This window comes from Rhinolophus hipposideros, assembly GCF_964194185.1.
Source record: "Rhinolophus hipposideros genome assembly, chromosome: 5".
Taxonomy (NCBI): domain Eukaryota; kingdom Metazoa; phylum Chordata; class Mammalia; order Chiroptera; family Rhinolophidae; genus Rhinolophus; species Rhinolophus hipposideros.
The window spans coordinates 41315309-41338755 of record NC_138051.1 but is presented as its reverse complement, the minus strand read 5'-3'; the positions used below and the strand labels follow the sequence as shown (position 1 = coordinate 41338755).

The following is a 23447-nucleotide window of genomic DNA, read 5'->3' as shown; positions in this document are numbered from 1 at the left end:
AAAGTATGGGTACTGCATTTCCAGCCTGACTGCTAGAAACTTTTTCTAGGAAAAAACAAGGGTCCTACAGCTGGAATCTGAGTTAGGGGGTTCAAGCTAGAGTGCCTCAGGCCTAGGAATGGCAAAGGTATAATGTTGCCTTGACCTATAAAATCAATGACTGGTAAGAGAACATGAATGAAAGCTGTCAGAATTCTAATGAGTTTTCTAGGCATTTTCCCTACTAATAAGCGAGGAGTTGGTTTGTTAGAATAATTTTAGTTGAATTACACATTATACCTATAAGTAAGACAGGTCTTTTCCTTCATCCAAAAAGTGATGTTTTGCTTAACGCTTACCAGGTATTATTAGGTGAGAAAAGTTATACAGTACCATGTCTTATCTATACAAACATAAGGGACTGGTAGGTTAAATACCCTACTGTTTTCTTTATGTTTGTCTACATTTTCTAGCATTCTAATTACTTTTGTAACGAAGGAAAATAAAAACGTACACATAATTTATCTCCTTAAAAAATACTTATAATTGCAAAAGGAAAAATTAGTAGCTATACATTGGAGAAAGTGGACAATACCATAAAGTGATTAAAACGAACATGACCAATAATAGACATCACATGCCTTCAGCTTGATCTCTGAGGACATCTTGCTCCACTGGTGATGCATAACCTCAATCTATCATGATATGCTATCAGACAAACACTAATCAGGAACCAATTGTTCTATAAAATTAGTCTGTACTTTTCAAAAACGTCAAGGTCAAGAAAGATTGAGGGGGCAGCTGGATGGCTCAGTTGGTTAGAGCGCGAGCTCTGAATGACAGGGTTGGCGGTTTGATTCCCACGTGGGCTGGTGAGCAGTGCCCTCCACAACTAGACTGAAAGATAACTAGCGGCAGCTGAGCTACCGGAGGGGCGGCCGGATGGCTCAGGTGGTTGGAGCCCGAGTTCTCAACAAGGTTGCTGGTTCAATTCCTGCATGGGATGGTGGGCTGCAACTAGAGATTGAGAAGGCAACTGGACTTGAAGCTGGGCTGCGCCTTCCACGACTGGATTGAGGGACAGCGACTTGGAGATGATAAGCCCTGGAGAAACACACTGTTCCCCAATATTCCGCAATAAAAAAAAAAAGCTATAAAAAAAAGAAAGAACAAAAAAGACTGAGGAACTGTTTCAGAGGCTCCTTACTCTTTCCTGTTTCAGAGGAACTGTTAAAAGAGGCTCTTTAGAGTAAGGAGACAGGACAACTAAATGGAATGTAAGATCTTAGACTAGATTCTGTAACAGGAAAAAAATTACTGTTGGCACTACGGATGAAAATCATGAGACGATAAATTAAAATATTGTACCAATGTTCAATTTCCTGAATTTGATAAATGCACTGTGGTCATATAAGAAAATTAGCTTATTTTTAAGAAATATACACTAAATTATTAAGGGCATAAAGGGACATTAAGTATAACATCTATTCTTAAATAGACCTCAGAGATATGATAGGTTCAGTTCCAGACCACTGTAATAAAGCAAGTGTCACAATAAAGCGAACTGGTAGAGGATTTTACTTTCAATTTGTGAAAAACGCAACAACTGTGAAGCACAATAAAGTGAAGCGCAATAAAATGAGGTCCATCTGTATAGTTCAGTATACAGCAAAATATTAAAAATTGGTAAATCCGGGCCAGCCCGGTGACTCAGGAGGTTGGAGCTCCGTGCTCCTAACTACGAAGGCTGCCGGTTCGATTCCCACAAGGGCCAGTGGGCTCTCAACCACAAGGTTGCCAGTTCAATCCCTCGAGTCCCGGAAGGGATGGTGGGCTGCGCCCCCTGCAAGTAGAAAAACGGCAACTGGACCTGGAGCTGAGCTGCGCCCTCCACAACTAAGACTGAAAGGACAACAACTTGAAGCTGAACGGCACCCTCCACAGCTAGGATTGAGAGGACAACAACTTGACTTGGAAAAAAGTCCTGGAAGTACACACTGTTCCCCAATAAAGTCCTGTTCCCCTCCCCCAATAAAAAAAAATTGGTAAATCCAGGTTAAGAGCATATAAGAGTTCTTTGTAACTTTGTTAAGAGCATAAAAAAGTTCTTGCAACTTTTCTGGAAATATGAAATTATTTCAAAATAAAGCTTTAAAAAGTAATCAAACAAACAAAAATACAACCCCACTACAAAATCAACACACATACATATACTTTCTTTAGACCTTTTAGAAATAAGATGAATCTTAGCTCATCAGGTACAGTGTTTTTATTTACAGGAAATAACATGCACACAAACTTTAAAAGTGTGAAGTTGCAAACTGTAGCACATTTCAATTAATCCTTGAGCAGGTATGTAAAGTAATTTTTAAATATCCTCTAAGTTAGAAAATCCTTGGTTCTGAAATAAGTTTTTATATACAGTCAAATCCTTGTGACTTAAGGACGGTTTTACAGTCTTAAGTGATTTTAGAAAGTGCTCTTGTTTCACTGTGGTTGCTTCTAGTCCATTTTCTTGCAGAGCCAGCAAAGCTGCCTATGAGACACAAACAATAGGAAATAATTTGCTTCATTCTTGCTTTATAATATATGGTAATACTTTAAAGCCTGAATACAAAAATCGCAGCCTCACTTCACAGAATCCCAATATTCATTACTCCAAAAACATTAGGCTAAAAAGTTAAAGTGTTTAAAAGTCCTCTTAATAGACCATCTTTTCTTGTACATTAAACTCCAGCCTTAAATGGGAAAAAATAAAAAGCAAATTGCAGAATAACATACACATTATGAGCCCATATATGTATTTTCAAGATGAGAGACTATCTTCCTAACCTCAAAGTAGGAGTTTCTAAATAGGACACAGCACTGATCATAGAGGAACAGATCAAACACTCACTCTATGAAATTCTCTGTGTAGCTATGTACATAGACGAAATAGACATACATACATGTATACCAATAGACATGTACAAGGTTGTTCATACAGCATAATTCATAATAGCAAAAAAGTAGTAACCCAAATATTCAGGAGAGTTGGTTCCCTTTGGGACAGAGAGTGGGAAGGACCAAGGGAAGTTTCTGGGATGTTGAACGTTCTTTCTCAACCCAGTGGTTGTTATACAAGTATATTCACTTTACATTAATTCAATAAGCTGTATCCTTATGTTTTATTCTTTAAAAGTTTATAGAAAATTGAAAAACTTACAACGGCTTCTTTTGCCCTCAAAATAAAGTCTAAATGCCTTAAAGTGGCTTAAGGACTTGTGTGGTCTGGCCATTGTCCACCTCTTCAATATTGTCACGTCATTTCTTATTTCCAATCGTCTGCAAATTTTATTCCTTCTGCCTCAAACACTACTCTTCCCTCCCTTAGCCTAACTCCCTCATCATCCTCCCAATTTCAGTTTGCACACAGCCTCTCTTAGACAGCCTTCTATAACGCTCAAGTCTGGGTTGGTGTTCTTCCTCGGTGCCTCCACAGCACCCTAAAGTTCCCCAAATCACTGTATATTTTCAATTGCCAATTCAGGATTATAATTGCCTCTCTGCACAACCCCATCAACCTGTAAGCTCTGTAAGGCAAGAGGCCACATCTGTCTGTTTCATCTCACGTGGTCCCTGCCACACAGACGTCTTTCAGTGAATACTGCCGAGTGAATAAAGATCTGAATAAATGAGAAATGTTTTGAACCAGAGGTTTCTTCACTAATTAACTTACTTCTTTACAGAGGTTTCCAAGATCAGCACCAGAGAAAAAACAGGTTTCTGCTGCTAGCTTTTCTAAAGAAACATCAGGCCCCACTGGCATGTTTTTTGTACGGACTTTCAAAATAGAAAGCCTGCCCTAGAACAAAATAAAAAATGTTTATAATCTTATAACATTTATGTTTGACATAATGCTATATTAAAACATTTCAAGTTAAGTTTCGTATCATAGAGAAAGTATATTTAAGACGCAAACAATAAGAATCACTTCTGAAGAAGTACCAAGAATTAACTCATCAATGGCTCATATGACAATAGTAAAAATAATAACATCATGATAAAATTTTAGTATTTTTTATTTAATTTTTAAAATAGCCAACCACACATATATCTCTTTAACAGACATGATGAATCTCTCTTTTGGGTACAAACAGTACCATCAGACATATTTAAAAGTAAATACATGAGCTATCAGACACAATTTAAAAACAGACATTTAAAATTGTTTGCTTCTTCTTCAAAATTTGATAAAAGCCCAAGGAAGAAAAAAAATTCATTCTGTCATTTACTACTCCTTGCCATTGGCTCCGGATGTTAAGGGCAAAGAATTCACTGCTTCTTTGGCTGTGAATACATTGTGTAATCTCTATAATCTCAGATTTCTCCATTGTGAAATAAGGATGCTGACTGAGATAATCTCTAAAACTCTTTAACCCCTTTTAATACTTTAGGATTCCTTCATTTTTGTTGCAAAAGTAAGGTAGTTATTTCAATGAGTTTACTGAGTTGTATCTACTCAATTCAGTAAAGTCACTGAAATAACTACCTTACTTTTAGGCTTATGTTTCTCTGAAAACAGGGCCAGAGTACTCAGCAAAAGCAGATCGAAAAGATTTATGAAGGGCCACCAGGCAAGGGAAGAATGCAGAACCCAGTGTATGACACACACTACGTTCACTCACATCCACTTTGGGATTCAATTCTGCTGGGCTCCTTAGAGCTCAAAAACCAATCTGTTGCTATGAATGTTCAGAGTAAATGGGTTTACTGATTACCTTTTCATCTGGAGGTGGAATATAAATAATCTTATCTAATCTTCCAGGCCGTAACAAGGCATTATCTAACACATCAGGTCTATTTGTTGACGCAACAATGATGACATTTCGATTAAAAATTTCTTGAAACTCTGAGGGAAAACACACAACACAAAGTAATATCAATAAATTGTTAATTATTAAACATTTTTAAATTAAAAATCATAAGGTCCATTTGTTTTTAAATAGGGATACCTTTTTTGGGACTGGAATGCTTATACTTTGTATCCAGACTACCTTATCAATATGAAGGTACCCCAGAAACAAATTAGTAATCAAAGAGCTACTTTGTGCACATGGTGAAGGGAGTAGCCAATCGTGCAAGACATCTCTCCATGTGAGAACTGATGAAAAGCCTTACTTCACAGCAGAAAACATCTATCTGGTACCTAAGGGCACCTGAGCCCCAGTGAAAGATTACAATTAAATGAACGACTTGAAGACAGAAGCATGTGACTAGCATGTAGAGATGTATGGCTATGAAAAGTGGTGGCTCTCATGTACTTGAAGAGGGAGATTTACTTCACTTTTTATTTATTTTTCTTTCCTAAGGCAGAAATATGACAATAAACGTAAGTTACAGGTATGCAAATCCTGGATGCAGAGAAGAAATGTCTAAAAGCAACCAGGACAAGACCTTACACACTAGGCATTCAAAATTGTTTGTTAAGCTGAATAATCATAGTAGTTTTCCAGAAATATGATCTCTCAAAGCAGTGAGTTCCCCATATCTGCAAGTATTTTTGGCAGAGGCTGGGTAAACACCTCTCAATGCTGTAGAAGAAATTTCTGCATTATGAGGAGATTTGATTAGAGAATTTCATGGGTCCTTTCAAATTCTAGTGGTATATGTTCCTAAAGAGTTATGAGTCTCTTTCCATGGAACAATTTTAAAATTGGGAAATAACGAATAACAAGAAAGAAATTTTAAAAAAATTATCTGTCAGGGATTATTTAAGGATAACAAACTCTATCTGAAGACTCAGAAAAGAGAAAGGGACTTCCAAAGGTCATTTTAACCAAGGAAACCCATTCCTCAAGAAAACTAGAAAAGATTACTGGAAATAATGTTTTGTTGAACATAAAAATTTTTATAAAGGGATGAACACTAGTTTTTCATGATACAGAAATATAAAGAAATTCCCTTCCTCATTAGCAATATGTAAAGTTGTATTTCTAAATCTTAGGATAAATAAAATTCACATTCACATAGAGCTAAGATATTAGAAAATTTACCTCTTTTTTCCCAGCTAAATAACAATTTCATCAGCTTTGTAAAAATCCTATCAGTCAAACTGAAATGAATATCTTTCTGTGAGATGAATCCAGCACAGAAAAAGCGAATGTAGATGCATTCTATTTAATGTTGACCTGGATTTTGGGTGTATGCTGGCTAATAAATACCTCTTCATTTTTTTCCAGCTCCTTGTATTTACCCTGTTGATCTGATTTACTTCCTCTTCTCTCTATAGTCTTCAGTCCAACACCATCTAATTCGTTCAGGAGAACAGAAAGAACACGCTCTTGAACATTACATCCTGTTTTGCTGATTGACCGTGAGCCCAAGATTGAATCAATTTCATCCAAAAACACAATTGCTGGAGTATTTGCTCTTGCTTGTCGAAAGACCTTTCATTAGGAAAATAAAAATATGAAAAGCTATATATTATGCCTTATTTATGTGAATGTATGTTTTCCACATTACTATTTATAATTTTGAAAATGTGAAAAGAAAAATGTCTAAATGTCTAAGAATTGAGAAATAAATAAAACAAGGAACAATGGAGTATTATGTAGGGGTTAAAAATCATATTTTCAATATTTAATATTATATATATATTTTTTTAAAGATTTTATTGGGGAAGGGAAACAGGACTTTATTGGGGAACAGTGTATACTTCCAGGACTTTTTTCCAAGTCAAGTTGTTGTCCTTTCAATCTTAGTTGTGGAGGGTGCCGTTCAGCTTCAAGTTATTGTCCTTTCAGTCTTAGTTGTGGAGGGCGCAGCTCAGCTCCAGGTCCAGTTGCCGTTGCTAGTTGCAGGGGGCGCAGCCCACCATGTCTTGCGGGAATTGAACCGGCAACCTTGTGGTTGAGAGCCCACTGGCCCATGTGGGAATCGAACCGGCAGCCTTCGGAGTTAGGAGCATGGAGCTCTAACCGCCTGAGCCACAGGGCTGGCCCCCAATATTATAGAATTTTTAAAGTGATAATGTTAAGTTAGAAAAAAATCACGATGAAGATATATCTCCTGGGCCGGCCCAGTGGCTCAGGAGATTGGAGCTCTGTGCTCCTAACTCCGAAGGCCACCGGTTCAATTCCCATATGGGCCAGTGGGCTCTCAACCACAAGGTTGCCGGTTCAACTCCTCGAGTCCCGCAAGGGATGGTGGGCAGCGCCCCCTGCAACTAAGACTGAAAGGACAACAACTTGAAGCTGAACGGCACCCTCCACAACTAAGACTGAAAGGACAACAACTTGATTTGGAAAAAGTCCTGGAAGTACACACTGTTCCCCAATAAAGTCCTGTTCCCTTTCCCTAATAAAATCTTAAAAAAAAAAAAAAAAAAAAGAAAGCTATAACACCTGCCCAAGGAAATAGACAAAAGAAATTCACCAAAATGTTAATGTAGGGTAGAGGGATTATGCAGGATTTCTTATTTACATTTTTCTATGTTTTCTAAATTTTCTATAAACAAATACATATAACTTTCTAATAAAAAAAGCCAGTTACATTTTTAAAAATAACATTTATCCTTAAGGTGTGAAATGAAAATGCAAAAGTAAACTTAACTATACGGGGGGGGGGGGAATAAACAGACAAACCTGAGACAAGACTTTTTCTGAATCTCCAACAAAAGGTGAAAAGAGATCAGCTCCATTCACTGAAACAAAAGAGCAATGACAGCTTGTGGCCAGGGCCCTCACCAGGGTGGTTTTAGCACATCCAGGAGGACCATACAGGAGAACTCCCTTTGGTTGTGTCAGGCCCATCCTAACAAATTCCCGAGGGAATTTCAGAGGCCATTCAATGCTCTGTAAGTACACAAAAAAGAGACAACTATTTTAGTACAACAATAAAACATTAAATAATTCAGTAAATTCATGTGTTCCTTCAATAATTCTCAGGTACCTGTTATGAACTGGAAATGCAGTCCATTTTCCACACAGCAGCCAGCCATCTTATAACCTAAGTCAGGTCACATTCACTTCCTGCTTAAAATCCTTCAATTACTTCCCATCAGAATTAGGATGAATTCCAAATCCAAAACCCTTATTTACCACTGCTTACAAGGCCTTACATAACCTGACTACTGCCCAAATACCCCAGTCCATTCCCATTTCAGTGCCTTTTCCTGCTGTTCTTTCTGCCTGAACACTCCCTTAAGACTTTGTGTGGCTCCCCTCATCATTTGGGTCTCAGCTCAAATGTCATTTCCTCAAAGAGCTCTTCTTCCCTAACAACTCTAATTAAAGCAGATCCTTCTCTTTCTAGGCACTCTATGTTATTCCCTGCCCATCTTTTTATTCTTGGAGTACTTATCCATTCGCTACCTGGAATTATTATTTTTCCATGTTGGGTTTGTCATTCTGCTCCTGCTAAAACGTAAGCGAAGTTCACCTCTAAATCCCCGGCACCTAGAATAGTACCTTCATAAAGTAAGCACTCAAAAAAAGTTAACTGAATAGGAAATAAGTCTTCACTACCCCTGAGGTAGTTTTATTATCATAATTTTGCAGATGTTGAAACTCAGGCTTAGAAAAGTTAGGTAACTTCCCCAAGTCTTATTCCCGTGAGGAAGCAGAACTAAGACTGACCCCAAGGCAGTGTAGATCAAGGGCACAAGTTCTCAACTATAGATATGCTGTCACTCACAAAACAGGGATAAGACAAGACCTCTGCACCTAGGGAACTCATATTTTAGTTGGGAAGACAGGCTTGTAGGCCAGAGGAAGGCATTCCAAAGACAGGGAACGATACATACAGAGACACATGAAACCGTCTAATTCGTTCTGCCAACAGTAAGAAAGAACAGAAGGGAGAATGGGGGAAGCAAGGAGCAATGAACTTGAAGTGGAGGGAGGAGTCAGATCACAATGGGCCTGGAACATTTTAGGCAACATGGAGGAAGCAGTATGGACAACGGACTAGAAAGAAATGAAACTGGAAACAGGGAGACTGGAAGCAGTTAGAAGTCTCTTGCAATGATTGAGACTGCAAAAGTAATATGGCTGGATGTGTCACAGGCAGGGGCAATGATGTGGAAAGGATAGATCTGAAACATAAAATATAACTAACTGTATTTTACACAGGGACTAGTTCTATTAGGTTGGTGCAAAAGTAATTGCGGTTTAAAAGGTTAAAAATAATTGCAAAAACCGCAATTACTTTTGCACCAACCTAATAAATCCAGAGAGGATATTAACATGCACAAATGGCATGACCCCATGAATTTAGAGGAGAGGTTTCTGACTTAGGGTATGGGGTAGCTGGCTGTACTCACTGACGTAGGGAATCTAGCTGTGGGGGTGGAACTGATTAGCTGAACGTTGAGATCCCTGGAAGCAGTCCACTAGGCAGGCAGCTAGTTAGTTCTGAAGATCATTAAGAGCTATCTAAGCTGGATATAAAGATTTTGAGGTAAGCAGTTTCAGGGGACAATGAAGCCTTGGACTCTGAGATCATGGACTCACTCACAGAATGTAAAACGAAGATGCCCAGGAGCTCGGAGCACTAACATTTAAGATACAGGAGAGGAGTGTTCAGAAAGGCAGGAAAGCTTACCATCTCCAAGTTAAAGTGTTTCCAATAGGAAGGTGTGGCTAATCTCTCACGAGTTTTGTGAAGATTAAATGAAGACAATGCATGTAGAAAATTAGGGCATATTATAAATGGGCTTATCCATGCACACAGGGAGGCCAGGGTTCACTGTAGATATAGCTCCTGGTTAAGATGAATAAAGTACAATGGATACTCATAAATCAGTCTTTTGTGTGTGTGGTTAGAGAAACCTAGTTCCTTATGGCAGGATCACCCAAAGGTAAACGGGCAAAATCAATTTCTGAAACGGCAATGCAGGCAAGAGGATCTGGGGAGCTGTGTTCTCCAAAATCCACTGTGAGAACCAGTATCAAGTAGCCATCCAGGCCATACTGACTGTTTAGTATATTATAATGTTGTGCTTTTACCAGTCCCGGGACAAACAAAGGTCCACCACTTGTACTTGTACAGCACCTGAACTAAGAATCACTTTTACATTTTTAAATGCTAAAAAAAAAGTCAAAAGAGTAATATTTTGTTACGTGAAAATTATATGACTTCAGTGTCCATCAAGTTTCAAAAGAATACAAGTACTTGTTCCATATTGTCTGTGGCTGCTTTCATGCTACGACGGCAGAAGAAAATGGCTGCAAGAGAGACTATACAGCCCACAAAGCCTAAAATACTTACTATCTGGCCCTTTGTAGAAGTTTGCTGACCCTTGTTCTAGATTATAAACTCTCTAAAGCAAAAGAAAAACAAAAAGGGTGAGATAGGAAAGTATGAAAAATAGCATGATGTCTATAGAAGTCCAATTAAGAACTGAAAAGTAATCACTGGATTTAGATGTTAGGATCGAATTAGTGATGGCAGAAAGAGCAGTTGTGGTGTAACTTGTTTTCATCATAAATGCATTACACTTGAACTGTAATATTCTACTGGCTTAAGCAGATTCTCTATCTCACCTGTTTTAACTTCAGTTTTACATCTTCAAGGCCACCAATCTGCTCCCAGCCAACAGGCTTGATGTCCGTCAGTCCAATGACACTTCGAAAGGATGAAGGTTGAATCTTTTTAAAAGCTTCAAGGAAGTCTGTTTCATCAATCATCGGAGTGTCCTGGTTCTGAAGAAATACACCCAAAAAAGCAAACACAACCCAAAAATGAGGTGGGACTTTTTTGTGATACATAAGCACAATTACTTTTTTAACAATCCTCTTTTGAATTTGTAAATCTAGTTTGTTATTTTAAAAAAATTTATATACATGGTACAAAAAATTAAATCTCTCCCCCAACCCCAACATTCATCCTCAGAGGACATCAAAAGTTTCCTATGTATTCATTCTCCCAATGTTTTATAATAATAAGCATATGTGTGTCCTTTCAAACAGATACACAAATGGGAGCATACTGTACATATTAATTTGTATTTTTTCCCACTTATCTTAGAAATCTTTTCATGTCAACTAATACAGCTCTACCTCACTCTTTCTGACAATGCATAACACACTACTCAGTGAGTATACCATAATTTAACTACATCCTACTATTGAACATTAGGTTGTTTCCAGGTTTTTGCTATTAAAAACAAAGCTGAAACAACTGAAAGCGCTCGTGCACATGTCAAGTATTTTATATAATAATGTCCTCGAAGTAGAATTATAGGGTTTAAGAGCATGCACATTTACAGTTGTGACAGCTATTATCAAAATGTCCTAAAATCTGCACCAATAATATGAAGCTGCTGCTGTTTCCCCACACCTCTCCAACAATGGACATTACCAAACTTTTAGACTTCTGCCATTGTGACAGAGGAAATGGTGCTCACTACTGTGTTGATAAAATTTCTTCAATCAAGAGTGATGCAGAGGGAATAAAGGAATTAGAAAATCACCTTTTTTGCAACGATCATAGTAAAGCTGTTTTGGGCAAGAATCTTCAATGAATGCTAATCTATGGGAGTGAAAGTTTGACAAAGAGCAGGATATCTACATGATCTCAAGAAGCCTCCTCATGGGCTTATTAGCTGCACAGGGAAAAATAGCAGCTATACAGTGGAGAAACTAGAGAAAACCTTGACTGGCTGATCAGGGCAGTCACCAATTAGGGGCATCACCACTGAGGAACAGTGAACATCTTATGTCACCACATGTGAGACCCTAAGGACACACTATCACTTATGTAGTACTCCCAACAGGCATGCTTCACCTGAATCTGTAAAGAAACATTAGACAAACCCAAATTGAGAAGCATTCTATAAAATCACTGACCTGCATCTTTAAAAAATGACAATGTCAAATGTCTCACACCCTGCTCCACCCCCTAAAAAAGGCCACAGAAGTGTTCAAGATTAAATGAAACTAAAAACTAAGTGTAATACATCACCCTGGATTAGATCCTGTACTGGAGGGAAAAAAATGCTAAAAAGATTGAGACTATTACCAAAATCAGAACATGGGCTGTCATACTGACAACATTTTGTATCAGTGTCAAACTTCCTGAATATGACTATACCTAACCATATTGTGGTCATGCACAAGAACATCCTTATTCTTAGGAAATAGACATTAAAATATTAAGGGATAATGGGTTATGCTGTATGCAACCCATCATCAAATGATTCAGAAAAAATAATGTGTATACAGAGAGAGAGAGAAAAAAAAAATGATAAACCTAATTAGGCAAAATATTAAAAATTGGTGAATCTGGATAAAAGATTTAGAAGGAGTTCTCTATCTTGCAACTCTTCCTGAAGTTTTAGTTATTTCAAAATAGAAAGTTTAAAAAAAGAACTGAAAGAGACTAATCTTTAAAGAGAGTAAATGTAGGGCTGCCGGTTGGCTCAGTTGGTTAGAGCACAGCACTCATAACACCCAGGTCACCAGTTAGATTCCCAAAAGGGCTAGTGAGCTGCGCCCTCCACAACTAAATTGAAAAAAAAAAAAAAAAACATCAACTTGATTTGGAGCTGAGCTGGGCCTTCCACAACTAGATTGAAAACATGACTTGACTTGGAGCTGATAGGTCCTGAAAAAACACACTGTTTCCCAATATTCCCCCCAAAAAAATTTTTAAAAAAAGGAGAGTAAAAGTGAGAATTTTTCATGTTTATTGGCTGTCTGTAATGCTTTTACTGCCAAATACCTGTTCATATCTTATTATCCATTTTCTCTTGTATTGTTGGTCTTTTCTTATTGATATGTGAGAGTTCTTTCTGTATCAAGGTAATTTGTCTTTTTGTCATGGGCTAAATGTATTTTTCCCAGTCTGTCTCATGTCTTATCTTTGCTCTTAGTTATTGTGTTGCCATTCCAAAATGGTCAAATTGGTAAATTATTTCCTTTTTGGCTATTACGTTTTATGTCATGCTAAAAAAGGCAGTATTCGCGCTAAGATTGTATTTTGGAGAATGCTTCTTGCAATGTCCTTAATCATTCTAGTGAAGCAGGTTTTTTGTTACAGTTACAAACTTACATTTCTGTTTGTAATATCTGTGTTATATTTAAGTATTTGACCTCTTATATCAAATTCTAAACATTTAGTTGTCCCCAAATTCCTATTTTCAGTAACAAACTATTTTATCCCATTTATGTAAGATTACATAAGTGAATATGTATATATAGAGCTATTCTGAACAGCATTTGTAAAAACTGTTAATAATTATAATCTCCAGGAGATGAGATTTCAGGCAATTATTACTTTTTTATAATTTTTTTAATCTTGTTTAATTTCTCACAAAGAACACTATTCATTTTTTTAAATAACTTTTTTGTTTGTTTGTTTTACTGGCTAACAGATGTTGGGTAACTGAATACTAACTAATTTTTAGGTAACACCTACTAACATCTGAAAATCCCATTTATATTTCAACATCACTGTGTGTATATTATTTCACTTGATTCTCATAATCCTCAGGCAGATAAAATTCTTTCCCCTCTGTGTGTATATGTGTATGTGTTAAACTACATTTCTCATTCTTTAACAGGAATATTTCACGAAAAGTTGAACAAACTTTAATGTGTCCTTGTCTGCCCTGGCACAGAGAGAGACAGCAGCAGCCCCTCACCTGCTTAGAGGGGGAAAGAAGAAAAAGATGGAGCCAGTACCTCTCCAGATGCCTCTGTCCCTTCTTCCTTTTTGCCTTTCTTCCACTTCCTTCCCCTGGTTGTTTATGAACTCAGCCATCACCTGTGGTAACTATGCCTGGGCAGGCCCCTCCTCAAGTAGCAGTGGGCTCCACCCTAGGATGGCAGCAGCTGGCTGGGCCACCTAAGCCAAAATGCTTAAGATCAAAGCTGGAACTTCAAAGCAGAGGGAATCCTAAATGTAAATCTCCTTTCCCGTTCCCTGGTACTCTCTTCACCCCCTCAAAAGGCATATATTCTGATACCTTTACACATGGGACTTATCATTAAATCTTCCAGCAGTTTTGATTCTAAACCCAGAAGATGAGGACTTAATAAGTTCATTATAACTCCTTCCCCATATTCAGTGTAAGAGTAAAAATAAAATAAAATGAGGAAGGATACAAATTATCTAGGTGAAAACGTTTTCAAATATTAGGATAAGTCATCCTTTTATAGTTTCAGCAAACTTAAAGCTGGGTTTTAAAAATTATAAGCTCAAAGGACAATTTTAATGTTACAACAGATTAAAAACCTTGTCCCAGAATCCACAGCATGCTGAAATTAATTTTTTTCCAAAAGGGTTTAGAAATTCAGGGTTATTTATTACATACAAAGTGAACAGATTTTCCAATCCATAGTATTGAAAACTATTATGTTTAAGTTAATATCCTACGCATTTTTAAGAAAGGTAGTCATGAATTAAAGATTTGAATGTCAAAGCCAAATTTCAATAAAATTCCAGGCACCCAATCTTTTCCTGAATTAGAAAAGGTTATTTTCCCCTATAAGATACTTATTAATAACAAAGCAAAATAGTATCTTGACAATGGAGAAATCTCAGAGATACCACCTTATCCAAGAAATCAAAGTTAACTTCACTAGTAATAGAACAAAGAGATATAATTTGCTATCTAACAGATGCAATAAGAACATAGTATCATTTCTATGATATGTGATTTGCATTTCTGTGAAATGTAAAACCTGAATCAAATTATGAGGAAACATTAGTCAAACTCAAACTGGGGATTATTCTACAGAATAACTGACCTATACTCTTAAAAAGTTAGCATAAAAAAAGACTGAAGAATAGTTCTAGATTAAAGATTAAGAAATCATGACAACCAAATGCAGTGTGTAATCCTGGATTAAAAATAATTTTTTTCCTTTTTAAATTTTTGTGCTAAAGGAAATTAGTGGGTTGAATGGTGAAATTTGGATAGGTCTACATAAATTAGGTAAAAGTATTGTGTCAGTGTTAATTTCCTCGTCTTGATAATTGTACTGTGGTTAAAGTCCTTGTGTTTAGGAAATATACCCTGAAGTTTCAAGGCTAAAGGGGTATCATGGCTGCACTATATTCTCAAATGTTTCAGATGTAAAAATATATGTAAAGAGTTGTTGTGGAAGGTATCTGAAGTTGCAAGAAAAAGTACTTACCACTTTTTTTTATCCCCAAATTAATATGTGACATTAATAAAAACATTAACGTCCATGGTCATAAATCAATGTTTCCTACCTTCTCACTATGAAGCAGAGCGTGCATGGCAGCCTCCCTACAGAGTGCAGTCAGGTCTGCCCCAACATAGCCAACTGTCATTTCTGCAAGGAGGCTCAAATCAACTTGACTGGAGATGGGCATCTTTGAGGTGATCACTTGTAGAATCTCCTTTCTCTGTTTAAGTGTGGGAGTTCCAATGACAACCTATATACAAAGCAAAAAAAAAAGAAAAATTAAAGTTTACAGTTTAAAATGTTTTTTACATTCACAAGTGTAATAATTTGGTGAGCATATTTGGAACTACTATTATGTACTCTTACGCATAATTTAAGATTCGTAATATATGAAAATCCTAATTTTCCAGAAGAGTAACAATGGCTAAAAAGCTGCACAGTGAAAATTACATGTCATTTAACAAAGTTTTGTTATTTTTTTGATACTGTACCAAGTTCTAGGGGCCAAAGATACAACAGTAAACCAGACAGTCTAGGTCCCGGTTCTCATGGAGCTTATTCAGGGGAGTGGTACTAGACAGTGCAAGGAAGAAATTCACTCAAATTCAGAACAGATTAAGTCAAGTGTGCAATTATCATCTGTTCCTTTAGAATCTTACCACAAAGTCCAAACATTACTTAAATTAACACTGGTTAATTTAAATTCAAACTATTTAACAGAAATCAATTTAGGACTGAAGCTTATAAAATAGGACAGCTTTTCATACTCCGCCTTCCTGGCAACTCAGGGAGCAATTGTGGGTACTTTCTCAGCTGTGGGACAGGATGCTGGCATCCTGACAAGGAATAACCAAATACAGATAAGTTAATGTCTGCTGATTTACTTCTTCCTTGCTTTCACCCTTTTATTTTAACACACTTATATATCTCTAAGCTATCTTTCCCCTTTAAATTCTCACTCCAAATTCATAAGCGTTTAACACACTTGCAGCAGACCTAGTTCCCTTGACAATTAACGTTACTGATTATAGTGCTCATCTTCAGGACCTGCACAACAAAACTAATCCCTAACGGCCACCTTGCTTGTCAGAACGATGTGACGCTGGGGAAAACCGGGTCCTGGCTAACAGATCACACACGGACAGAGCGCTCTCTGCATTCCAGTCCCACTCCAGCCTCGCGGAATCCCAAACCTAAACGGCAAACGCCTCGGGGAAGCCGACATGGGCCACAAGAGGCCGAGGTTCCAGGGACAGTGGGCCACGCGGCCTGGCCTGTTTACCTCTCGGTCAAATCTCCCAGGTCTGCGCAGCGCTGGGTCGAGCGCGTCTGGCCGGTTGGTGGATCCCACAACCACCACCTCGCGGTCCCCACTGATGCCGTCCAGCAGCGTCAACACCTGCGCCACCACGCGGCTCTCGGGGGCTTGGTGCGGGCCGCCCCGCCGGGGACACAGGGCATCCACCTCGTCCAGGAAGAGGAGGGTGGGCCCACGGCTGGCCAGCTCCCGCGCGCGCTGAAACACGCGCCGCACGTTCTCCTCCGTCTCCCCGGGCCGGCTGCCTTGCAGCGCCGGGGCGCTCACGGCCAGCAGCTCCGCGCCCGCCTCCCGGACCACGGCCCGCACTAGCTGGGTCTTGCCGACCCCGGGGGGGCCCGCCAGGAGCACCCCGCGGGGCACGGCCAGCCCCAGCGCGGCCAGGGTGCGGGGGTAGCGCAGCGGCAGGCAGAGGAGCTCCCGCAGCGAGTCCGCCACCTCGGAAAGGCCCCCCAAGGGCACCTCGGGCTGCGGCGGCGCTTCCGACGGAGGCTCCCCGCTGAGACCGAGGCCGGTACGAGGGGTGACCAGCCCGGCCGGATCCGGGACGGGCTCCCCGCTGACGATGTGCAGGGCGGCCACCGGGCCGGGGGCGTCCGGCGGAGCGACCACCACGTGGCCCCGGGACACCGGTCGGTTCCGCAGCAGCTCCTGCGCTGCCTCCAGCACCACGGCTGGATTCGGGGCACCGGGTGCGCCCGCCGGCTCCCGCAACTCCGGCCACACGGTGAGGCGCCGCAGGGGCGGGCAGGGCACCCGGCGGAGGCGGCTCAGGCTGAGGTTCCCGCTGGAGCCCGGCGCCCCCACTGCCGCCCCCGGGCTCGCGCACAGCGGGTCCAGCTGCAGAAAGCCGTCCGCTCCATCCCGCCGCGGCCAGGCGATGCAGAGGCAGGAGCCGCCCTCAGGCAGCGAGATCTCCACCGCCGAGCCCAAGTGCGCGCCCAAGGCTTGGAAAGCTGCCGGGCCCAGGCGACAGCGCTGGGTGCCCCGGTCCCTGGCGTCTAAGGGTAGGAGCTTTAAGAGCGGCCCTTCGGGAAAGGGAATTGAGCCCGGAGTCATTGCACCCGGAGACACCGAGGCCGAGAAAAGCGGGGTTAGGAATTCCACCCGGACCGAAAAGGCGGGGACACGTAGCGCCTCGGCCGGAAGCGGGTAACGCGCATGCGCCGGGAAAGACAGTTACGAGCCCCTGAAGGAGGCCAAAAGGGCCAATCGGAAGGTTAGGTGACGCTCCCGCCCAGAGCTCTAGTTTGCTGTGGCGTTTCGGGTTTGAGGAAATCCACTCGCGGATGCCAGATCTTCACGGACAAAGCCTTCGTTACAAGTGTCTGGGAGGCAGCCAGCATAAGCTAACTTCACTAGGTCTAATGACTTTGGTGCTTTGGAGAATCAACGGCATAACATATTCTTTCCCCGGCTCTCGGACTCGAGCATCACCACCTGCGCTTTTGGAACGTCAGCCTGGAGACTATTTTGTGAAGAAACCTCTGCTGTCCCCATGGACACAGTATTTTAAAGTGCGCCGTTGCTAATGTCTTAGGTTGACTTGTAGTAGCTAAGAAATACAGTCTTGGCGCCTACGATAACCTGGGTTCCCACCTGTTTGGAAGGGCCAGGCATGCCTTCGTGTAGAAAAGCACCAGCATCGCAAGAAAGAAGCGCCCAGTCGAATGTTAAATCCCCTGACGAGGGGAAAGAAGGAAAACCAGGCCATCTTAAAAGCATTTGTGGCACATCGATACGTGCTGTTCGGATTCCTGATTTACTCCTTTTAATGTTCTTTGACCACAACTTAATCATAGCCTCTTCTGTTCATGTGAGAAGGGCTTATTGTCTATGGGTCACAGGAGTACTAAGTTCTGTATGAGAGGGGACGCCTGTCCACCATAAACTGCCTTCTATTCTCTTTGCTCCTCTCCTCTCCTCTCTCACAGGGAATTATTCTTATTTTTCTATCAGCGGGAATACATATCCTATCCTTTTTAATTCTGCTCATCAAAAAGACCTACAGATATTCAAAATATCTATCTATCTATCTATCTATCTATCTATCTCTCTATATATATGCCTTGTTTTTATCCTACTCACATCTTTGTACCTCTATTTTTCCCACGTTCACTGCAACCCAAATTTATGAGATTACAAGATTGAGAATGCAGATAGAGTGCTTAAATCACTGGGGATTGTTTTTTTTTCCTACTTATGGAAATATAGTAGACCCTTGAACAACGCACACCCCCCAGTCAAAAATCTGCCTATAACCTTTGACTCCCCCAAAACTGGACTACGAATAGGTGGGAAAACTTAACAATGATATAAACACTCAACACATATTTTGTATGTTGTATGTATTATACTGTTTGTAGTATGCTGTTTGTATACGGTATCTTTACAATAAAGTAAGCTAAAGAAAATAAAACGTTATTAGGAAAATAAAAAATATATTTACAGTATAGTATGTAATTATTGAAAAAATTCACCATATAAGTGGACTGAGGCAGTTCAAATCCATGTTGTTCAAGGGTCAACTGTAATCAACTGCCGACTCTGTAGCAATGTTTTCTCAGTAAAAAGAACTGTCAGCTCTGGGATCTTGAGACTAATGCCAGTTCCTGACCTCACCCGACCCAAACCTCAGGGCAGACACTGTGACTGACTTCTGGGTTCCACAGTCATGCATCTGGCCTCTGCTGTCTATTTCTAGCTCCAGTGCTGGAACAACTTAAAAGGAATCAGAAAATAGCATAAGAAGAGGTCCTGAAATGGGTAAATCACCCATGACATCCTATTTTCTTCTTTTTCTGAATCTTTTTGGCTTCTGTTCTCCTCAGAGAATAAAGACTCCAAACTCAGACTTTTCAAGAACAGTTTTGTATTTTCTGAAATAAAAAGTCAATATTTTTACTGACTCCTGAAGGTGTGAATAAAATGGTAACTGTCTTAAATATGTAAAGGGGTATTATATAAAAGAGTTGGTACATGTATGTGTATCTACACTGTAGAACTGGCCAGGAAGTGAAAGTTTAATGGCGTGAACCTAAGAGTCCCCCTCCTCCTCATATTTTGAGTATGGCCAGGTGGAAGAGGTAGGAGACTTTTTATAACATACAGCCAAGCTGTATAAGCAAAGCCAACACAGGGAGGCAAATAAAGTTAAATCAGACTTAGGGTTTTCTGCATTTGGTCTAAAACAGATGTAGAGGCTATGATATTAGGGATGTTATGGGGAGGAAACTACATGTTGCTTTGGGTTGGTCTGCAAGGTTGACTTTATACAAGGTCAAACTACAATGCTCTAACCTTATAGGACCCACATACCCAGGAAATACTCACTTCATCCTTTCCCTAAAAGGTCCAGTTCTCACCTTAGGTTGCAAACAAAAGCAACCAGGAATCCTGTTCCTGGACCTTCAGTTCTTATCCACACACTCTCAGCAGAACTATAATAGCAGTTTGTGGTTCTTTTGATTATTTGTTTTTAATATAAAAACCCCAACTTTGGTGATTCTGTGACCTGAAGCTTACCAATTAAAGCACCAAAAGGTTGAACCACTAGAGGGAGTCTAGAACCATATTATCTGAAGGCTAGAGGATTGAGTTTGAAGTGTTCTCAACTGTCGCTTCTACTAGATTTTCCCAAGATTTATACCCAGATGTTTGAAACGGTCTGTTGTCTGTATAGTTATTTTCACATAATTTATACATGCCTCAGGCCATATAGAATTCACTTTCCAAGTTATAATTTAATTGCTGTATTAAATATCAAAATGAGACTCTCCCCAAATCCAAAATTTAATGGTAGATCAAAATGCAAACAAACTGAATTTATCTTGCTATAGCCTAGACGTAATTAAAGCTTTGAGTTGTTTTAAATAGCCTTGCTAAACAATATTTTGTGAAATTTTCCTAAAGAGATGCATTTAGCAAATAGTTTCTCTTGATTTCAGTTGCTACATTCAAGGTTACAATCTGTCTAGTATTAAATTAATTATAAACATTCTTAATTAACAATAAGCCTAAAATTCAAAAGAAATAGTTAGAACCTGTTTCTTTTTTAAAATAAACATTATTCATTATTTGTGTGCCTCCAGCATCAATAATATTACATATTAAATATTATGTTTTAGGATGTGAAATATACCATAATTGTGAAAAATTTAAAGAAAATGGTTAAAACAGTAGCATGAGTCATCTGTAGATCCATGAATGCTATTTCTTATGTTTCCATTTTCATGTTATATTCAACCCTAATATATTTGAACAGTAACAATGATTATGAGTTGTAATAGATAAGTGTAGAAATTCATTTAATCATACTTGAAAAGGCATGATTTGCAAATGCTTTTATCTGAACACATTCATGCAGATATATCAAGTAATCTATTTCCACAGGTACCTAATGTGCCAAACAGGTTTTCTTATTTTAAAATATATAATGAAAATCCCCTAAAATAGGACATCATTAAAATTGTTCTTTAAATTTTTCCATCTTTAGTTTTTCTCATATGTCAAGGCTAGAATTATTCTTTACAAGATACAGAGCCAGGAAAGGTGGGGTGATTACAGCCATCAGAAATCTTTGCTGGATTACAAATGACCAGCAGATTATAATTCACAGAACACCATTCTGAAAGTCTGTTTTTGCAGATTTTCAGGAAACTTTTTGTTTCATCATTTTTCAGAAGTTAAATCTTTAAGAGAATTATTCCCCATGATATTGGTTCAAACTGCTCAACTAGTAAAAGTAGCAATATTCATGTATTTATTAAACAAATATTTACTGAATATCTACCTTGTGCTACATACTGTACCAGAGGCTGAGTATATGGTGGTTAAAAAAAAATGTAATTCTTTCCTTCATGAGGTTTATAGTCTAGTGAGGAAATCAGATATTAAAGGACTCAAGTGAATAAACCAAATAATTAAAGATGATGAAAATTGCTATGAAGAAAAATAAACAGAAAATGGCTACTTTACACAGGCAAGCAGGAAAGGCCTGTCTGAGGAAGTGATATTTAAGCTGAAACCTGAAGAATAAGAAGGATAAGAAGAAACAAAGCAGAAGAACTGGGGAGTGGGTGTAGTGTATCAGTCAGAGGGTTGGGCTGTGCCAATGGCTGAGGGTGGAATATGATTGCTGTGTTTACGAAATGAAAAGAAGGCCAGTTTTGTTTCTACCATACCTTTGGCACTTCTACTTTTTCTAAGTATTTTATATATCGATGGATATTTTGTTTCTCTGTGTAGATAAAGGATGAAACTAACTTGAAAAATATGTATCTATAGTACACAGGAATCTAGCAGTGTGCTGGAATATAGTTGTGCTCGATAAATACTTGTTGAATTGAATTTGATTGAAGTTAGGGAGTAGAGTCTGGTGCCCCATGCTATGTGTGTTAGGTCTTATTCTATCCAGACACATCAGACACTATGTTCAGGGCAGGCTCAGGTAAACCTCAAGGGTAATCTTCAAAGAGGATGTCCCTGCTCCTGACTGAAGCCACCCTTCTGGCCACTTCTATCATGCATCTTTCCTTCTTTTGACTTTTAAAAACTTTTCAGTTAAATCAATCATTATAAGAGTGCGTTAAAATCCAGGATTGTCACCATAATCATTGCTGACATTCAAATACTGTATCTTAAGGTTGAATATAGCATGCAATTGGAAACCCACGTGCTGCTGACTTACCTAAACATTCATCTTCCCTTTCTCTTCCTTCCATCCTTATCACTTTTATTGGATTATTCAGTAGTCTCCTAACTAAACTCCATCCCTCCAGTCTCTCCTCACTTTGCCACCGTATCATTCCAACCAGGAAACTACTGTACTTTGAATGACTGGGGGTTATACATATCTTAATAAATCCTAGGTCTTTCAAACACTCAAACCTAAGAGTGGATGCAATATTATGTAAGATCCGATCTTGGAGACTAAGCCAGAAAGAAGTCCACAATATAGCACTATCCATGCATTTACATATCTAGTTTCATTTTGTTTGTTCTGTTAGGCAATTATCTAATGTGGCTTTATATTATCACTCCAATGAGATCTTTAAGTGATTTGGGAATTTGTACCACTCTTTTCTAATATTTTATAATTTTTGTTCCCCACCCCAACATGGAGCAAAATACTAAGTGCTTAATAATTAAATATATCTGTTCTCTCAATTACTAGAGATTTGGTATGAATTTAGGAGAATGAGTTTGAAGAATCTCAGAGATATATTTCCTCTGATAATTCTAGTCTATCATAACGAATCCTAGAGCTTTCACACTCTCAAACTTCTCAAGGAGTTAACCTAATATTATACAAGATCTGGTCTTGGGGACTGAGCCAGAAATAAGGCCAGTCTACAGAAAAAGGGAAGACACAATCTGAAAATGGTTTATTCATAGTAATTCACAGTATTTACTTCCTCAAAGTTTCCTCTAGTCCTTTGCTACACCCCATCCAAGAGTGGGATGAAATCTTTAATTTCTATTTTCCAAGGTACCAAGATCAGGCAGAGGACATGGAAATATCTTTGCTGCACCATTTTATCTCACTGATGGGCAAGATCATGCTGGAAGAGTACAAGCCCTGAGAGAGGAGAGAGAGAGAGATGTCTCATAAACTTCTGGCCTCAAAATGGGAAGACCACCTCCAAAAGAAATTGATCCATTGGGTTCCAAAGTAGCAAAACTGCAGATAAAGGGAGGAAGATACACATTCTAAATTCTCTCAAGAAGATAGGGGACTTTCTTTAGAATAATCACATTGTTCACTTTATCCTTGGTACTGAATATTTCATTTGTCTGTTGAAATGAAGGTCACTGTTTCCCTCCCACATCCAAAAATGTGTGGGAGTGGCCATGAATGTCTAGGCATTTTTCAAAGTTTTCTTTGGGCAACTTTTTTCTGTGTTGCTCAGCTACTCCCAGACCTTCAAACTTTTCTGACTTCAAGTAAACTCAATATGTTTCATTACCATGAAACAGTGTTTGACCTGCTTTAGTGCTACTGGGATGGA

General features: G+C 39.2%; 1 protein-coding gene across 2 annotated transcripts; it reads right to left on the bottom strand.

Moving 5' to 3' along the window:
- Positions 1-502: 502 nt before the first annotated feature.
- AFG2B (AFG2 AAA ATPase homolog B) lies at positions 503-19338 on the bottom strand. 2 transcript variants are annotated; one of them, XM_081048538.1, is made up of 8 exons: positions 16402-19338; positions 15184-15369; positions 10506-10664; positions 7605-7814; positions 6215-6407; positions 4740-4870; positions 3698-3823; positions 503-2515 (listed from the first exon to the last, which is right to left on the bottom strand). In XM_081048538.1, the coding sequence occupies exons 1-8, from the start codon at positions 17494-17496 to the stop codon at positions 2348-2350; spliced, it is 2268 nt and encodes a 755-aa protein (XP_080904664.1). In that variant the 5' UTR covers positions 17497-19338; the 3' UTR covers positions 503-2347. The 2 variants fall into 2 exon arrangements, 1 of the variants encoding a protein (XP_080904664.1); XR_013993353.1 differs by having other exon boundaries at positions 505-2515; positions 6183-6407.
- Between the last annotated feature and the right edge of the window lie 4109 nt (positions 19339-23447).

Coding starts and splice junctions, on each gene's coding strand:
- AFG2B (XM_081048538.1), bottom strand. CDS start 17,496: ATGACTCCGGGCTCAATTCCCTTTCCCGAAGGGCCGCTCTTAAAGCTC. Junction 4,871..6,214: donor AAGTAAATCAGATCAACAGG/GTAAATACAAGG, acceptor GTTTTCCCTCAG/AGTTTCAAGAAATTTTTAAT. Junction 2,516..3,697: donor TTGGAAACCTCTGTAAAGAA/GTAAGTTAATTA, acceptor TGTGTCTCATAG/GCAGCTTTGCTGGCTCTGCA.